Source organism: Symphodus melops (genome assembly GCF_947650265.1).
Source record: "Symphodus melops genome assembly, chromosome: 2".
NCBI lineage: Eukaryota > Metazoa > Chordata > Actinopteri > Labriformes > Labridae > Symphodus > Symphodus melops.
In genome coordinates, this window is record NC_136692.1 from 26671834 (window position 1) to 26690404 (window position 18571).

Sequence of the window (18571 nt, forward strand, 5' to 3'; positions counted from 1 at the left end):
TCCTGCTGTCCCTCTGTTCTCCTCTTCTCCCTCCCTCCCTCTTTCTTTTTCTGTCACTCCCTCAGATCTGCTGCCCTCTCCATCCCTCCCATTTTCTTCGTTTATGCAACCTCTTTTTTTCCTCCCTTTTCTTGGGTCGCATTTGTCCTTTCCATCCCCTGTATCAAAAAAGGAAAGAAGACCTCGAAATACACAAAAGAAGAAGTATCGGAAACATTATAAGTGAAATCAACGTCTCTTCTGCTTTAATCAGACGAGCATGATTGAGATGATGCTGTCATAATGGGTGCATACCAACACAGGCTTGTTAAAACTTGTGTGTTTTAATTCTGCAGCAACAGGTTGTTCAAATCAAACCACACAAGCTCAGGATACACGAGACATGTAACAGAGTATATGATATGACGAGGGTTTAAGTTAAATGTTACGTTTGTGTATTGAATGGTTTATCTAAGTGTCCCGATTGTCTCATCTTATTGTGGGTCTGAATATTAGGAAGGAAACCCACTTTTCCCTTCGGCTACAAGCTGTGTGTGTGTGTGTGTGTGTGTGTGTGTGTGTGTGTGTGTGTGTGTGTGTGTGTTTCATCATATGCACAAGTTTATGATTAAACACGCACACACGCACACACTCACTCACACACGCACGCACACACTCACTCACACACACACACACACGCACGCACACACTCACTCACTCACACACACACACACACACACACACACACACACACACACACACACACACACACACACACACACACACACACACACAAACAAGGCTGGCACAGTTAATGGATAAATACGGAGTAAGAGCGGATCCCGACTGAACTCTTCATCTCTGCAGAGAGTTCAGTCTCATAACATCCTGAGTCGTGGCAGCTCCAATGAAAGGCAGCTCTCTCTAAGAATAGAGACCGACTGTGGCTCCCTGTTCAAACGAAGAGGAGCAGAGGTTACGAAAGACGAGGTTATATAGCTTCAAAATGTTGCTACAGATGATATGCCAGAAACATTTAAATGCAGTGATTTATTTTAATTGTTTTTAAAGCCTCGCCCGTTACTGATAAACAGGGATGTCTTTCCTTTCATTTGAACCCTTTTTTTTTTTTTTTTAGTAAGGTTCAATAAGGTGTAACTTGGGTTCTATTCTGCGCACGCCTCAGTTGGTAGAGTCGCTCGCCTCTCAGCTTTGATCACCAGCTCGTGCAGCCACATGTTGAAGTGTCCTTGGGCAAAACACTGAACCCCAAATTGCTCCCCCCGCAATGCCAGCGGGGCATGAATGCGTGTGAATGAAATAGCTCCGATACGCATTGGGCACTTTATAGCAGCCTCTGCCATCAGTGTGGGAATGTGGTTTGAATGGGTGAATGTGACATGTGTAAAAGTGCTTTGAGAAGTCAGAAGACTATTCAGGCACTTTAAGTCCACTTACCATTGGTCATAATGCAGATACACAGTTAAGCAGAGAGAAACAAGAATGACATGTTTGGATAGATTGCTGCTGGTTTTTATATCAATATATAACACATTAAACTTACTAAAGCATCTTCACGTGTTATTTATACATTTTATACTTGAAATTTTAATATTCCTTTACATGGAATTCATACAAAAATGGTCATATGTGCTGTGTTTGCATTGAAAGGCCGTGCTCAGATATCTGATTTGACAGGAGATCAGATACGGTGAGGCTCAAGAGCTCCCTCCAGTGGAGTTAAAGAAAACTAGAGACAGAATAAACGGAGAACAGACAAACAACCTGTCTGGATGTGATGGATATTATTATGTTCTTATTTCAACTCGAAAAACACAGTGACTAATTTATTCTTAAAATAATCAAACAAAGGGAAAGAAGGAAACACCCGTAAAAAAAATACAGCTTCAAGAAACATGATGCAAATTTAGAAAGACAAACAAATACAGTCTGTATGAGATGACATGTTCATCATGCTGGGAGACTTCTGAGTGACAGATTATACAGTAAATAAAAAAGGGTAAAAATGGACACTGGGGAGGCAGTACAGCTTCAATAACAGTATTGTGTTACACAGCCAGTGTGCCACTGTAAGACTAACATTTACATTTAAAAGCCATAGTCTGTATTAAACATGGACGCCGTCTCACTGACGTCACCCTCTGGTTTCTGAAGAGTCAATCTTATTGATGATTGAGCAGCATCAGATCTAATGGAGCTCATGTTGACATAAGAGTTCAATTATTGATCAAAATCGCCTGTTTTTTTATTGATTTATTTTTTATTTAACCAGGGAGAGAAACTCATTGAGATCAAGACTGTCCTGGACAAAACAAGCAGCAACACAAGGAGCAGAGTTTCAGACAGACAACGAGCTGCCAAACATAGAAATACAAAAATACATCACAAATAAATAAATTCATCTATCAATCAAAGTAAATATTTGGTGTGTATTATTTCAGGAAAAAGAGATTTTTTTTATATCCTGTTTTTTTTTTCCAAACAAACAAAAATATTTATTTAAAAGATGAAAATGATTCAAATCTTTAAAGAAAATCTGTACATTTGAAATGTAAATGATCTTGATTTCCATGTGAATCATCAAACACTGAATCCTTTAAGTTTAACTTGAATTAATTGTAAAGTGATTATTGTTTAAGGATGTAATAAAAAGGATTTTATTCATTTGGTCACAAAACAGAATTATTGTAATAATCAAAGAAAAGTATGTTCATATTCATGTTTTCTTTATTCATCTGTAATTATTTCATTTTCTGGTGTCAGCTTCATCATTCTTTTAAACAAACTACAAACACATCAATATTTCTCAAGTTCGTGAGAAAAGAGCACGAATGACCCTCACATATTAAAGTGTGAGACTTTGAGCCGAGGACTGTGAAGTGTGAAGATGTGAAAGATAATGTTTGTTGTCACATGTGAGTCATTTCTCACCTATGTTCACACCTCCTTATGTTACTGTGAACTATTCTATCAATCTATGAAGATTATCATAACTCACTTCCTCTGTGGTCTACGGACTAACTTACAACAATATGAAGACCATGAATCCTTAAAGCCCTCTGCAGTACTTTCTGAAGCGTATCAAGAGAATCTAATGATCTATTTTCAAAGCTTCTTTTTATTCAAAGTTCTTTGAGGTTTTGTCTTTTGGCTTCTTCATGCACACATTGGTAATTAAAGATGAAAAGGAAAGTTTTTTTAGATACTTTAGTGTGTGCACACATGTCACCATCTACACAAACATTACACTGCTTTTCAACATGTGAACTCCACACAGAACGGCTCCTGTCCAACTGGGATTTGAACCAAGAACCTCCTTGCTGTAAGGCAACAACCACTGATCCCTGCGTCACAGTGCAGCCCTAAAAGCTGAACCTTTCTGTGTGTTTTTCCCCCCCAATCTTTCTATGTAAATATAAATATAAATGGGGTGAGTCAATGCTGTTACACAGTCCGCCTTCAGTTATGTTTCCTCTTTTTCTTGATTCTCTGCAGCAGCCAGAGATCTACTCTATTTAACACAATTCTGCCAACATACAGTGTACTGAGCAGCGAGCACAGTGATGACCAAAGTCTGTCACTGAGGGGCGCATTTGTCCCTCAATTAGCACTTACAACATATCTTTGTCTTTAAATATCAACCAGAGCATAGATGTAATCTAAATAGTTTTTTTTTCATTTTGTGTGTTTTTATTCTTTATATTTGACATTTAGTAAATTCTATTGTATATGTTGGTAATCGCTTCTCATATTTTATTTTATTTAAGTACTTGTTATTTTAGCTTTGTAGTTTTTAGGGCAAATTCCTTGTATTTGCAAATGTACGTGGCAATAAAATCTATTCTGACTCTGATTGAGAACAAGATTGAGTGTCATGAGACGATTGGTTCTACATACTATATAAATATGGTAAACATTATAAAGTTTTATCATCAATCTGTCTTCACAGTTTTGTCTTTCTTTTCCTCTGTTGTTGATGAGTCATGTTCTCAGTAAAGCCACAGGAATAAAGCACAAAGTGATATCAGGTGAATACCATAGACTGTATTTATGAACGGACAAAGCCTGAGGGATGACGCACGTCTGTTACTGCAGGAGGCTCATCTGCACCAGGAGGTCCTGTCTCAGTCTGAATTAGATAGATAGATAGATAGATAGATAGATAGATAGATAGATAGATAGATAGATAGATAGATAGATAGATAGATAGATAGATAGATAGATAGATAGATAGATAGATAGATAGATAGATAGATAGATAGATAGATAGATAGATAGATAGATAGATAGATAGATAGATAGATAGATAGATAGATAGATAGATAGATAGATAGATAGATAGATAGATAGATAGATAGATAGATAGATAGATACTTTATTGATCCCCCGAGGGAAATTCAATTTCAGTCAACCTAACAAGAGCAGGAGCTGTGCAGGTTTTTAAGCCCTGTGTCTAACTATGGACAACTCATCGCTCAAAGAATTGTAGAATCAAAACGGATGTGTTATAAAAATACACAGTGTGTTCCTATGAGGACAAGAACTTATCAGACCAACATGACTGTTGTACTGTTTCATTTCAGCTGTAAAAACTGGCTTTATGTAACAATTCTGAACCAGACTCAGTTGCAGAGAAGTCCAGGACACAAAAAGCAATTTGAAAGGTCTTTACGCAGTAGGTCATAAACAAGAAAATTCAAACTCCAAACTCCAAAAATACAAAATACAAATCCAAAGTCAGAAAAAACCAGGCAGGCAAACACTAGAAAAGAGTGCCTGGAAAGCATGAAACACGAGGCATAAAATGACAATCTGGCAGAGGGCTGGTGAAAACACAGGGCATATATACAGGTCTGACTAATGGGAAATGAGATACAGGTGTGTTGGGAAAAAAGGCGGGAAACAGAACAAAGGCAGGAAGCCAGGCTAGAAATCATACAAAACAGCAGTCAGAAAAATAAAACAGGAAGTCACAAAAAAAACAGCATTTTGACAAACAGAACATCACTCTTTAAAGTGGTGTGTATGTTACTTGCGAGGCTCTTGGAGTCGGCCTCAAGAAGAAACTCGACAAACTGCAGGATTTTGCACTTCCACATTGGCTTCATCCTTCAACACAGGAGGTTGCCGTTTGATGAATAACTTTGACTGACCAACCGGCCACAAGCTATCAATGAACTTCACATCAAGACAATCAAAAGCAGTATCCTGCTGCTGTTCTCCTTTTGGACCTTCCACCCCACACTGGTTTATGAACATGTGTTCATAACTGTAGTCTTTTTCACAGTTTCTTGACATGAGAATATTTCATAGAGGACACATCTGTCTGTACATTTTAAAACTTAAACTTAATGTAAAATATCACAGAACCAAACCAGACACTGGTTTTCAGTAACCGGACAGCGTGGAGACGGTTGGGTATCGTTTACGGTGAGTCATGCACTTGTCTCTCTCGATGAACAGCGAGTGGGTTTTACAGTTAATGTCCTTCTCAACTGTAACGCGGGACTCCTCCAGGCGGGCCAGCGAGCTTCTGGCCTCACTCAGCTGCTGGTGCAGAAATGAAAGAGTGGCATCAAGTAGCTGCACCTCCCCTTCCAAACTACACACACACACACGGGAGGCAAACAAGAGGAGACAGAGATGAGGGATAGATTCACATGAGACCGGATGTGCGTGTCGTGTGTGTGTTAGTATGTTTGTGTGTACCTGAGCTGGGGTTCATCTCTGCAGAGCTCCATGTTGGGTCTGAGGGAGCGGAGGTACAGCCTGGATTGGGCGACTCTCTGTGGGGCCTCTTTGTTGTGGATGGCCTGCTGCAGGGCTACAATGTTCCTCTCCTGGGCCCCGACCTGCTCCAAGATCTAAACGCAAGTTCACAATAGATAACACATAAATCCATGAACAATAAACCCACAACTCTTTGTTTTTGTTGTTCACCTGTGCGAGCTTCATCTCCAGCTGGGTCCTGGCCTCGATCAGCTCCTCACAGCGAAGGCTGAAGGCTCGGTTCACGCTGGAGCACTGGACCCTCAGGTCCTCTGTGGTGTCCTGCAGCACACGCTCCACCAGCAATCTGACACACACACGCGCGCGCGCACACACACACACACACACACACACACACACACACACACACACACACACACATCAGATAGATAGATAGATAGATAGATAGATAGATACTTTATTGATCCTGAGGGAAATTTAAGGCATCCAGCAGCAGTATACAGACAGGCAGGACACAAGACATTAGTTACAATACACACCCGCTGTCCCCCCTCCCCTCTGTATACAAAAATCCCCCAAACAAGATTTAGCAGTTCCTATGTGACTAAGAGTAAAGGTTAAACCTGTGCAGTTAGCATTAGCATTAGACTTAAAACTTATATAGCATAATGTACATAACCTGTGAAGGAGAGAAAAACATGTGTGCAGGTTAAAAGAGACCTGTAAACAGTTAAAGAGCCTTAGAAACAAAGTGCTGACCTTGCAGAAACTAGTTACATGTGCCTGTACAGAGGTGTTTGAGGTAGTGCCAGAGGTGTGAGTACAGTCGTTAAACAGTCAATGCAGGGATGCAAATTGGGCCATTGGCATGCTCAGCAACATAAAGGAGCAGTGATTAGCAATAAATGTCCAAAACAATAAGGTGAAACCAGAGTGATTAGGGTGATTGCCATTAAAGTACCCAACTATTGAGGAGCAGATTAGCATTAAGTGTTGAAGACAATAGAGTGAAACTTGACCTAATTAGAGTGATCATGTCAACCATTACAGATGTAGCATAACACAACAGTAGGATGAAACCAGACATGATTAGGGTGATTATCATTAAAGTGACCAGTGCTCAGTAAGGTGACTATCAATATGCATTAAAGTGTCCAATTGGAGGCTGACTCTGAGGTCAGCAGAGCAGATGAGGAATGAGAAAAAGTGAAAAAAAGAGTCCAGGGTTTACCGTGTGCTTCTTCCCTGCCGTGACAGTGAATTGTTGTACAGTCTTATGGCCAGGGGGACAAAGGAATCGGATTTGACTTGCACCACATATGTTACAGATGCCACAAGGATCTAGTGTGTAAAAACTACAAACTCCTGAAGATGAACTATAAAGTGCACAGCTATCACTCACAAACTAGGAAACTGTTATAAATTTCTACTTTATGAACTAGAACAGCCAATACGATGAGTCATGCACAGCGTTTGCACAGTCCAATACATCAGGTAGCAGCATGCACATACTTGGTTTGCAGATCCGCCAAAGAGGAAGAAGGATGATCTGACTCTGATCTTGTTAACTGTGGATGTTTTATTTGTTAATTCAGATACTCCAACAGCAGCCGTCTCCCTCAGAGGACAAAACAAGTCCTTGTTGCCCTGATATTTTCTTCTTGAGGGTGCTTTCACGTACTGTGCTGGAGAACACATGAATCGTGCCTGAGACCTTCTCAAGCGGACTCGGTAGCTTTGTGTTCCTACTGATCACAGAACCGGATTTGAGGACAATCCTCGGATCAGGACCTGGATCCCGGACGTGAAACCATCCTTATTCTACACTGGCTCTGTATCTGTGTTTGTACGTATGAGTGAATCACTTTGTACTGCACTACATTTTATACATCTTATTTGTGATGGGACGAACTATAAACGTATAAAGGCTCTCTTTAATTTCATCAAAAAACAGAACTGCATGGCAAAGCAGGGGTTAAACTCTAACTGCACTCTGTATGAGCTCAAAGTTGGGCCCAAAAACAGTTTGAGTTATTGATTAATAGACTGATTCATTGAGGGTTGGGGCTGAGTAAAAAGGAGTATTTGAGGTGACATCGAGCACATCTCCTTGAGCACCCTCCTCTCCTCTTGTATTTATCCACATGAACCACGAGTCAGTGAAGATGGCATTCAAATTCATTCTGATCACATTGAACATTTGTTAGCGTGAAAGTTCAAGAGGTGCGTCACTTTAAACAAAAGTCGACACAAAGAATTGTGGGTCTCTTTTTTTCCTCTCCTTTCCTAAAGGATAATCAGCGTGTCCTTTGCTGAATAAGAATTTTATTGATTTTTTAACATCATGGTTTGAACGTCTCCTTGTGTCCTGATGCTTTTGATGTCTTTATGAAGCCCTTTGAATATCTTTGTTGCTGAACTGTAGTGAATAAATAAACTTTGCTTGCCTCATGACTGACACTTATAACACTTGTGGGTAGTGACACTCAGTTGGGCATCTTCCTAACCATAGCGGATCCTGTTTTCCACATAAAACCAGATTTTGTGGCAGCTTTGACACACTGACCTGAGACTGTGGGTGGCCTGTTCTTCCTGTAAGGCCTTGGACAGGTTGTCCTGAGTAAACTTGGTCCATGCTGTTTGGTTACTCACCCTGAGAAGACAAAAGACATGGATAAAAATCATGAACATGTTCAGACACACACACACACACACACACACACACACACACACACACAGACACACTCACTCATAGACTCACTGGTCTTGCATGGCGGCTGAGCTGGGGTGGTGACGTGTGTCTGGACTCATGTTACTGTATCTCCCACTGCGGTCATCAAAGTTGTAGGCCTGGTACTTGTCCGACCAGTCCATCTCTAACGCCTGCTTAGCTTCTCTGTTCACCCTAACACACACACACACACACACACACACACACACACACACACACACACACACACACAAAGACACACTCATGTTCACTTCAAAGAAGACAAGGAGGATAGTCTACGAGTGGGTTTGGACACTCACTTGATCTGACTGACGACCTGAGCTGTAGTTCTCTTCAGAAGAGCCTGGATGCTCCGTATTAAATCCACTTCCTTCAGATGACACAGTCAAAACCATGTTAGTGTGCCGTTTGTTGGATCTTCCCCTCTCACTACCTTCCCTCAAACCCCATCAAGCAGACAATCTTTATTTGTATAGAGCCAAGTCATAACAACAGTTATCTCAAGACACTTCAATTAATAGCAGGTAAAACACTGTAGTCTGTGCTGTATTACTACAACCCAACATTAATCCATCATGAGAACCGCCCTGTAATCAACAACATTTAGCAAAGTGACAGCAGCAAGAAAGATGTCCTTTTAAGAGGCAGAAATCTTTGGCAAAACCAATCCCTACAGATGGTTTGAAAAATGGGGATCGGAACAAACTATATCAGCATGCCGTCCCCACATACAATCCAGAGGAACCAACGAGAGCTCAGGAGCTCCCAGGAAAATACGATTTACAGATCATGACATGCAGTAATATAATGTGAAATAGCAGCCTTTCAGTTAACTTTAATTATTATGTTCAGAATTAAAAAAACAACTACTTTTGTTCTTTTTATGTTTTTGATGTTCATTATTAGTTCCACCTGTCCTTTTGTATGTCACACAGCATGTTAAGGCAGTGACGCCCTGTCTCCTTTGTTTACTGATTACCTTCAGCAGCTCATCCTCCACAGAGTCTCTGACCAGGTCTGGTCCCAGTCGTCTTGATCTGCAGTTCAGATTATCTGTTGCAATAGCGTACGGAGTCTCAGTGGCATCCAGTGCTTTCTCCAGCCTTGTCTTCAGCCCCAGCAGTGCTTGAGTGTCAGCCAGCAGCTGCTCGATGTGCCGCTGCAACTCTGACTTCCAGTAGTGGATCTCTTGTAGCCTCTCCCCGAGAAAACGGGTTCCCTCAGCCTGGGTCCTCAGAGTGTCTGACTCGGCGTTCTGGTACAGACTTTTGGACTCTCTTTGGATGCTCTGGGCTTGATATCGGTCGGTTCCTGCCTGCTGAAGGATTGTGTGGTAGTTGGAAAACCACTCTTGCGGGGTGTATTTAGCGGACCGGTACCCTACTGTGGCTGAGCCCGCAGACGGCTGTGGGACATCCAGATGAACTTGAGGGTCCTTCTCTTCCCCCCCCTGAGCCACAGCCCTGCTGTCATGGTATGGCCTGGACACCAAAACATCTGAGTTCATTTTCTAATAATTAAAAAAATACAAATCAAATGACCTTTCTCATATGAGTTTTTGTGTTTATGAAAGAATCAAAAGTAGCTCCAGAGGTCCAGCGTTCACAGTCCTGCAGCAGATCAGGCTGTGTTTGTTTGTGTTGCCTGGTAACACATGTTGGCAGGAGCAGCTCAGGCAGCAGCTCAGGATCAAGTAACTCAAAGGATGGCTTGTGTTACAAGTGAATTATTGAACAGTTAATAATAATAATTACTAATAATAACAATGATTTATACATCCTGGGGATCAGACAGCCAAACTCATAGAAAAAACCAAAACACACAAAGTTCATTTTTTTTGTTTTTTCAAGCAAGGTTTGAAAAGTATTCAAAGTTTGTGGCTGCTGATATGTCTTAAATAAAACAGTTTTCAGATATCCTTACTGCAGAGCATGAACAGCAGGTATTTAAATGGCTCTTCTTTGTCATCTTCCACACACAAAAGAGGATGTGGTTGATACAGCGTGTGAACAGGTTAAGTTATTGTTTCCCACAAACAGCAATTCATCGCACTGGTTTGCATACTGCATTCAAAACAAAGTATTTTGTTGGCAAAAATTGGCTTTTATAGGAGAACGATGACATATTTATTTTTGCAGGTCCTAAATCCATTGCATCCAAATTGACCTGTTTTAAAGCTTATCAAAAGAAATGTTGAAAGAACGTTTGATCCAAATCACTTAGAAACAGGTATAAAGCTGGTCATTACAAGCGGCAGCATGTCGGCTAGATATTAAAAAGAATCAGCTCAAAACTGAATCCTTGGGGGACGCCACATATCTTTCTACTCCCAGGTTCATAGTTACCTAAGGACACCAAATAGCCTTGTAGTTTTGTAAGCGTGTTTTAAACCACTGCACCTACCACTCATGTCTGTCAAACAGTGTCAAGCAACACTGACATCAAGCTAAACTAAAAGTAAGTTTTGACACATCATTGCTCGGATGAATGTTTTTAAGACTCTAGTGCAGTCTTAGTTCGGTTGTGTCGTCGAAATCCAGTCTGAAAAGTTTTATAAAGGCATTTTTGGCTTTAAGTTGTTTCAGTGTTGTTGATGAACAAAATCTTTAATGATCTTTCCTGGATGTTTGATTTTGGCTTTTACTGAGAAAAAAAAATATATATAAGTATTTATATTTGTTGTTGATGTCAAGATGTTGTATTGTTAATACCTGAACATCTTCAGGTGATTTTATTTACTTAGTATCAGAAGGTTTTTGTTCTTTTATGCTCATCTTTCAGTTTAATGTAAGAAAGACATAAAGACGTTACATTTGAGCAAATTGTTGATGTACAATACCTGAGGCATTCGTGCACATGTTCCAACTCAGGAACTTGTTGTTTCCGACTCCACGTGAATGAAAGGTAAGTCACAACACAACAGTTAGATTCTCTCAAACTTATACCAGGACACGGCTGTGACAAAATCATCGGCCTGGGCCATCCTTGAAATCTGATTGGCCATCCCAGATACCAAGCCAAATTCTAAACAATGATTGGCCAAGTGCCTTGTCAGAGGCGAGGTCATGGTACAATCAACTATTTGGGCCGCATTACAACAAGCTGCTGGTAGCTTTCAAAGTAGCGCAGTTCCTTTTGTTAGAACTTGTGATTTGGATTTACTTGTTGTTGTTTTCTCTTATAAGTAAAAAAAATAGACAGGATTATGAAGACCTTTACATACTTTAATGTGAGTATTTAAAAAATACATGATTAATGGAGAAAGGCTAAGAACACGCTACTGTTTCAGGGGAGAGGGGGCATGACAGAAAAAGACTGCTTTAACTAAAGATACATAAAAACAACATTAACGACCATATATTAAGGTGTGCTTCATTTACAATAACAATTAATATGAACTCCATATATAAACTTCTGCTCCTCATCTCTTGGCTTTTATGTAACTCTGGTTACAGTAGATGTCGTCTGTGGAGACGTTTTGGTACACGTCATCGATCTGGTGACACGGGTTGTGCTGTTCGGCGGTCCACTGCTTTGAGCACGCTGCCGCCTCTTGATTTACATAAATCTGAAAAAGAAGGAGATACAAGAGGAACGCTACAAAGATGAGAACTTGTGTTATTAAGTATTGAAGTCACTGCCTGCTGTTATAACCCTGAGTCAGATTTATTCCTTGATTCATGTTCATCTCTGTCTCTTCTCAAAAGAGTGTGGAGATATATGAATTTCGAGTGTGGATGTGTGTGTGTGTGTGTGTGTGTGTGTGTGTGCGTGTCTATTTCTATTAATATTTAAATTTCCAGCATCAGAGCCTAAAAATACTGGATATTTATTTAGTTTTTGTATCATTCTTAGTCATCATCTCTTTTTATCATAATTTGAAAAAAGCACATGTTTGGATTTTCAGTTCCTTACTTCTGCCACATCGATCACTTCCTCCACCTTGGTTTGCTTCCTCTTCTCTTTGACTTTGTTGCCTTGAGACATGAAGTGAGAAATAAATGAACATGCTCTGCCCACATGTGTGTACAGAGTACATGTTTCTGTGCTCAACATACCTTTTGCTCTGCGACACTTATATTTATAGATTAAGACCACAGAAATGATAAGTATGAGCAGAGCGATGGCACCCACAGTCGTCAACATGATGCCCGCAGAGGGGAAGTGAGCTGCATGTTTAGAGGGGAAAAAACAAGGTATTAAGAAATATTTCACACTCACATCGCAATCTACCACAATCTTGGTGTTTTTTTTAGTTCTTCAAGTGTGTGTGTGTCTTAGCAGTGCTCACACAAACATACACACACACACACACACACACACCTTTGACATTTCTGTCAGGGATAGTTGTTTTTGAACCATCAGGATTCAGCACAGTCGTCTGCTGTGAAACGTCTGTCAGAGAAAAAGATTTGTAGGATTCTGAATCTGCAAAGTGACTTCCTTTAATATCAAGTTTACTCAACTTTGACTGTCATGCTTTTCCTTTAATCTTACCAAGTGACAGATGAATCTTGGTGTAGTTTCCCACCCTCCACTGTGAGTCCGAACCACACCAGTATGTCCCGGCGTCCTCTGCTTTCACCTCTGTGATCATCACCGAGAAAGAGCTTGAAGAAATGTTCTCTTGAAGTGAGAAGCTGCTCTGACTCATCACATCCACACAGTTGTCATGGTGCTCTCCTTTGCAGAGGAACTTTCTGTTATGCCTGTGTTGAGGTGGGTAGGGACACTGTATAGAAAGTGGATGCCCCACAGAGCCGCTCAGTTCACTTGACTCCACACAGCACCACTCTGCCAAACAGAAAGAACTTTAGGTTCATCCTTAGCATGTCACAACACAAACAGCTAGCATGCTTTCAACATACTATTCAACATACTATTACTATTCCTACTACTTTAACATCATATTTATGTTCAACAGTAAGAAATCAGAAATATGATGACCTTTGACTTCCAGACTAAAAGCAGTGAAAACATCCAGCTCGGGGTTTCTTTGGACACCACAGAGGTACAGCCCGGAGTCCTTTAGGCTCAAACTGGTGATGGTCACTGTGAATTTCCTGGACAAATTATCATCAGCCAGACTGAAGTGTCCCTTTTGTTTGACGTTCGATGTGACCAGTGCCTGCTGCAGACATATGGAGGACTGGTTCCCTTTGCAGATGTACTTCAGGTTGTTCTTGTCCTTCTGCTCGTACGGACAACTCAAGTCCACTGAGCTGTGCTCGTAACTTTGTACTCGGGTAGATTGATCACAGCAGCTATCTGCCAGCAGATCAAACACAGACAGTTAAAGTCTCTCTTCAGTAAGAAAATCTTCATCACACCACAAAATTCAAATGTGAACATTTTTCTGAGTATAACACTTGTTAATTATAGGTTTACTTGTCAGGAGTTTCATAGATGATCAATACAGAGTCATTACAATGATGTCTACTAACTATAGGCGAAAACATTACTATTATTATCGGGTGTTTTAGGATCATCTTTTGAGGCTTTTTAAAATGTTATCTTTGATGCTTTACAGGACATTGAACATTGAATGATTGAGAATAGCAGGCATATCAAACGTTGAATCTGAGACATGTGATTGGATTGGATGCCTATTTTAAATGTGATGTTCACAATACGTTTGAATTTTCTAACAAAAACACAGATGATGGGGTGTAAAAAAAGAAGATGGGGAGGGGTTTGCCCCTCTCTGAAAGATTGTGCTGAACAATAATGCAACACCTGAAACATATTTGAGATCGTCAGGCCAAAGACAGCACTGGAGTCTGTGGGGTGGACTTCACTGCGTGAGCTCAGGAACACTAAAAACACTGTGTGTGAACACAGTTCATCACAACATCCACTGAAACTCAACCCTGAGAGAAAACAACTATTCATAGGTGGATTCAGGTCCATTAAGATAAAGTGAAAAAGCGTCCTGATGAGTCTTAGTTTGACTTTATGTTCTGAATGAATGGATCCTGGGTTCTCTGGGCTGAAGAGGAGAGGAACCGTTCTGCTTTGACAAAAATAATCAGATCACAGTTCAAAAGCCTATACGTGTGAAGATGACCTGCACATTTGTCAAGTCAGCATTATTGCATACAGGTTTTGGAATGACAAAGAAGAAAATGTTCTTGTTCAGAGAGAGCCTGTTTGTGTCAACAAGACAATCATAAATCCACACTTTGGATGTATTACAACAGCATCAACACTTAGAAAGAGTCCGGCTGATGAACTGGCCTTCCTGATGTCCCAACTTCTCACCCAATGAAAATGTGACTTTATGAAAAGTGAAATACAACAAAGCAGACACTGAACAACATAAATCTCTCATTAAAAGACGACGGTGAAATATTCTACTATCAAAAGTTCAAATATTGGTCTCCTCGGTTCAAAAAACGCTATCAATGTGCCGTTGACATAAATAATTGACTCGACAGAACGGTGACCCTGTCCCAGCTTTTTGAAATATGATGCTGGAATCAAAATTGGAACTGGGCACATTGTTTTTCATAAACACTGACACTTCTCAGTCTTTCCAGTCATTTGGTATCTGCCCACATTTCTGATGAAAATGTTAAATGTACTTGACCTTGTAAAGTGCTTCTCTAGCCCTCTGACGACTCAAAGCGCTTTTCCACAATGTCACACCCAATCATCAACCCCCTGTTGAGTCCGGTTGAGCGGTAACTGCCTCTAGCAACTGAGCAACAAGGAAGTGTCCTTGGGCAAAACACTAAACCCTAAGTCGCTCCTGTTGCTTCGTTGTCGGCGTGTGTATTAGTTGTTTCAAACTGATGGTCACTGAAGGTCAGCAGCCTCGACCATCAGTGTGTGAATGAAGAAGCACATGCATGTCCCGCCTGTCCTCTGTAAGGTCCAATGAGACAGACTGATTTATACAGAGGAGCAGCACGGGGATCTTTTTTATTTATATCTTGACCTACCTTTTCCCACGAGCAGCTTTACTTCAGTGTAGATGTCTTTCCCATTCCTGGTCACCCCACACCAGTACTTCCCAGCATCCGTGAGTGTGAGAACAGAAATATTGACTGTGAAGACTCGTTTCTCTCTGTCGTCGTCAATGGAGTACTGGTTTTTCTTTCTTTGTGATGTTGTAACGAGAACGTCATTGTCGTAGCATTCATTCCTGCACAGGTACTTCTCATATGATTCATAACCGCTGGCATAGGAACAAGAGATACCCACTGATTTTCCTTCATATCCAGACACAGTGATCAAAGCTGCTGCACTGGTGACACCACCCAGAGCAACTGTGAAGAGAAGACAAAGAGGACTGTCAGGAAAGACACACACACACACACACACACACACACACACACACACACACACACACACACACACACACACACACACACACACACACACACACACGTTTTTGGGGGATTTTTTTTTAGAAATATTTGAATCCCTTTGTTGGATAGGAGAGACAGGGAAGGTTGGGAGGAGAGCGATGCTTCAAAAGGATGAGGTCCATGGCTGCTGCAACACGGACAGCAGCCTCTGTACGCAGGGTGCTAGACATAACCACTAGGCCATCCAGCTCCCTGTCCATTTTTTCATTTAGACTAAAATATATTTTTTTGCTAAATAAAGTGCAAGCAGTGATACTAAAAAAAGAACAAAAACAAAATATTAAGACAGCTGACAGAATACAGACACTACGATCTGCAGTACGGATTTGATGAAAGATGGGTCAGGAAGTCGTTTCACTGTCCAGTCAATACATAAGACACGACATCAATGACTATATAATTAATGAGATAAAAGCAGGATTAAATAAAATCCACAGTAGAGGCTTTTAGGTTAACATGTAGGTGATCTTCATGATAACAGTATTCATATCTTAAATGGTTCTTTTACACACAGAATAAAAACACAAAAATACATTTGTCTTCCTACTGGAGACTTAATTGATCATTATAGACTCCCACCACTGAATTGTCCTGTGTTATTTCTTGTCTGCTCTTTTTATGTATCTAGTTCTTTTTCTACTTTATTGTAACTACCATACTTTAAGAATTGTTTTTATTACTTCTATTTTTAGGTATTTATGTGTCTATATATTACTTATTTTCTGTCACACTGCTTGGAGCTGGGAGAACAGCATTTTGTCTTTTTTACTGATGAAAAAATGAAATCTTAAACATGTGCAAAAGAGGGCAATGATATGAACATCATGTCGGTGCAGGGCCGTGAAAAAAACAAATAACTCAGCTAAGGAGAAGATGATGTGAGCGCACACCTGATCAAAAGCAAAAGTTTCTATTTTGTCATGTGATTAAACTTTTTGTGGCATAGGGCACATCTTCTTCTTCTTCTTCACCCAATAACCTACATGTGGACATGAATACGCACACACTCATTAACATGATCTTATTTGTGTGTATGTATACACATAGATATATATCTTATTACTGCTTGTCACTATCTTTATATTCTAACCTCTCCTTTTTTCTGGAAACTCCTGAGCTCTCTGAGGTTCCTTGGTTCCTTGAGGATGGCCTGCCCAAACAACCCCCCCCCCCCCCACACACACACACACACACACACACACACACGAGATAACGCCTGTTATGAATTGACGCTATACAAATAAAGATTGATTCATTGATTGATATTAAAGTCATAGCCTTTAAGCAGAATTGTACAGTAACAGAAATATAGAAATACATGACGTTACCTTGTTCCACAGTGTACTGTAGCTATGACAACAATAATTAAGTCATTGGTAATATTACTTAATAATACTTAATATTACTTTATTAATTATCTCTCTATTGCATATGCATCAGTAACATAATATCATAAACATGGTGGTAAAAATGAACTCACTGCACAGGATGAACATCAGGCTTCGAAGGTTCAACATCCTCATGCGCTTATGAAGAAACAGAAACTAGAAATGAAGCATATCAGCGATGGAAATATAACACCCAGAGAGACGTCAGCATAAATGTTGAACTCTCTCTCACTTCCCCATTTAGATCACCAATGTGTACCCAAGTTCATCTATCAGTAGATTTCATCCTTCTTAAAGACTTCTTTAAGCTGTGTTATGGCTTTAAATGAGTCGTGTAACATGTATAACATGACACTATAATGTTTATCACTTTCTAGTGACAAAGGAAACGGCTGAGTAGCGGGGAAGCTCAAACTAATGTACTTTCCCTTAAATGTGGCCAGTGTGGTTATACTATTTATAAATCCTGTAGGTGTGGTCTGTAATGCAGCTGTGGTTTATTTTCCACACATGTTCACAATGTTGCCACCATGAAATATTTTAAATGACTTACATTAGGGGTTATCATGTAAGACACACATTTTAAAATCTGATCTGAAATTACATGTGTGGCCATACCATTCACACATGACATGTCGTTTTCACAACACTGAGCGCCTCCTTGCCTTTCTCAATGATCACCACCAGCGCCTGGTTCCAGAGCAGGATCACAAGGGTAAAAACATGAGGACCTTTGTAATCACCTGGGACAATGTGGCTTTCCATCATTCCCATCAATAACAACATGGTTTGACGTCCACCCAAGACTGGTACGTCTCTTCCTTCCACCCTATTCACCTTTCCTCAACCCCACAGAGGAGTCTTATGACCATCAGCCACACAACCAGATGTCCTTCCTTGAAGCCATGGATGCTGGCTGCAGGGACATCACAGCCAAGGGTGGATCCGACATACCAAGCGGTTTTATCCCAGGTGCATCACCTTGGATAATATCAGATGTGATGTTGATGAAAACATGTGGCTTAATCCTGAAGATCGCAGAGATTAAATACAGTGATTTTGTACTTTTTTTTTTTTTTAGTTTCCCCCCTTTTATCTGGGCTGCTCTTTTTGTTCAGAATGCTCTTTTGTGTTTCATGGATATTTTGTTCACTGTAAGCAATACTGTAAAACTTTTTTCTGTTTTATCATATGGTAAAAAGCATTTCTACCTCCTGTAGTAAACAGTAAAGGAAAAAAAATACGGATTTGCTTTTTACTGGAATGCTTTTGAATGTGAAGAAATTAACATTTTAAATTAAATTTGGGTAAGCGCTTGTTAGCGATTGAAAAGAAACTGTAAATAATGA

At 40.3% G+C, this 18571-nt stretch overlaps 2 protein-coding genes across 2 annotated transcripts; both read right to left on the bottom strand.

Annotated features, from left to right (window-relative positions):
- Window positions 1-4405: 4405 nt before the first annotated feature.
- On the bottom strand, window positions 4406-10081 carry tekt4 (tektin 4). Its single transcript, XM_079338129.1, has 7 exons — window positions 9441-10081; window positions 8761-8831; window positions 8492-8635; window positions 8297-8383; window positions 5941-6076; window positions 5710-5864; window positions 4406-5602 (listed from the first exon to the last, which is right to left on the bottom strand). The coding sequence occupies exons 1-7, from the start codon at window positions 9966-9968 to the stop codon at window positions 5389-5391; spliced, it is 1335 nt and encodes a 444-aa protein (XP_079194255.1). The 5' UTR covers window positions 9969-10081; the 3' UTR covers window positions 4406-5388.
- Window positions 10082-11721: 1640 nt separating this feature from the next.
- On the bottom strand, window positions 11722-17357 carry LOC306819756 (polymeric immunoglobulin receptor-like; the record flags this gene model as incomplete). Its single annotated transcript, XM_079337300.1, has 8 exons — window positions 11722-12029; window positions 12377-12438; window positions 12520-12630; window positions 12785-12856; window positions 12959-13255; window positions 13409-13729; window positions 15406-15732; window positions 17315-17357. The coding sequence occupies 8 exons, from the start codon at window positions 17355-17357 to the stop codon at window positions 11883-11885; spliced, it is 1380 nt and encodes a 459-aa protein (XP_079193426.1). The 3' UTR covers window positions 11722-11882.
- Window positions 17358-18571: the final 1214 nt, after the last annotated feature.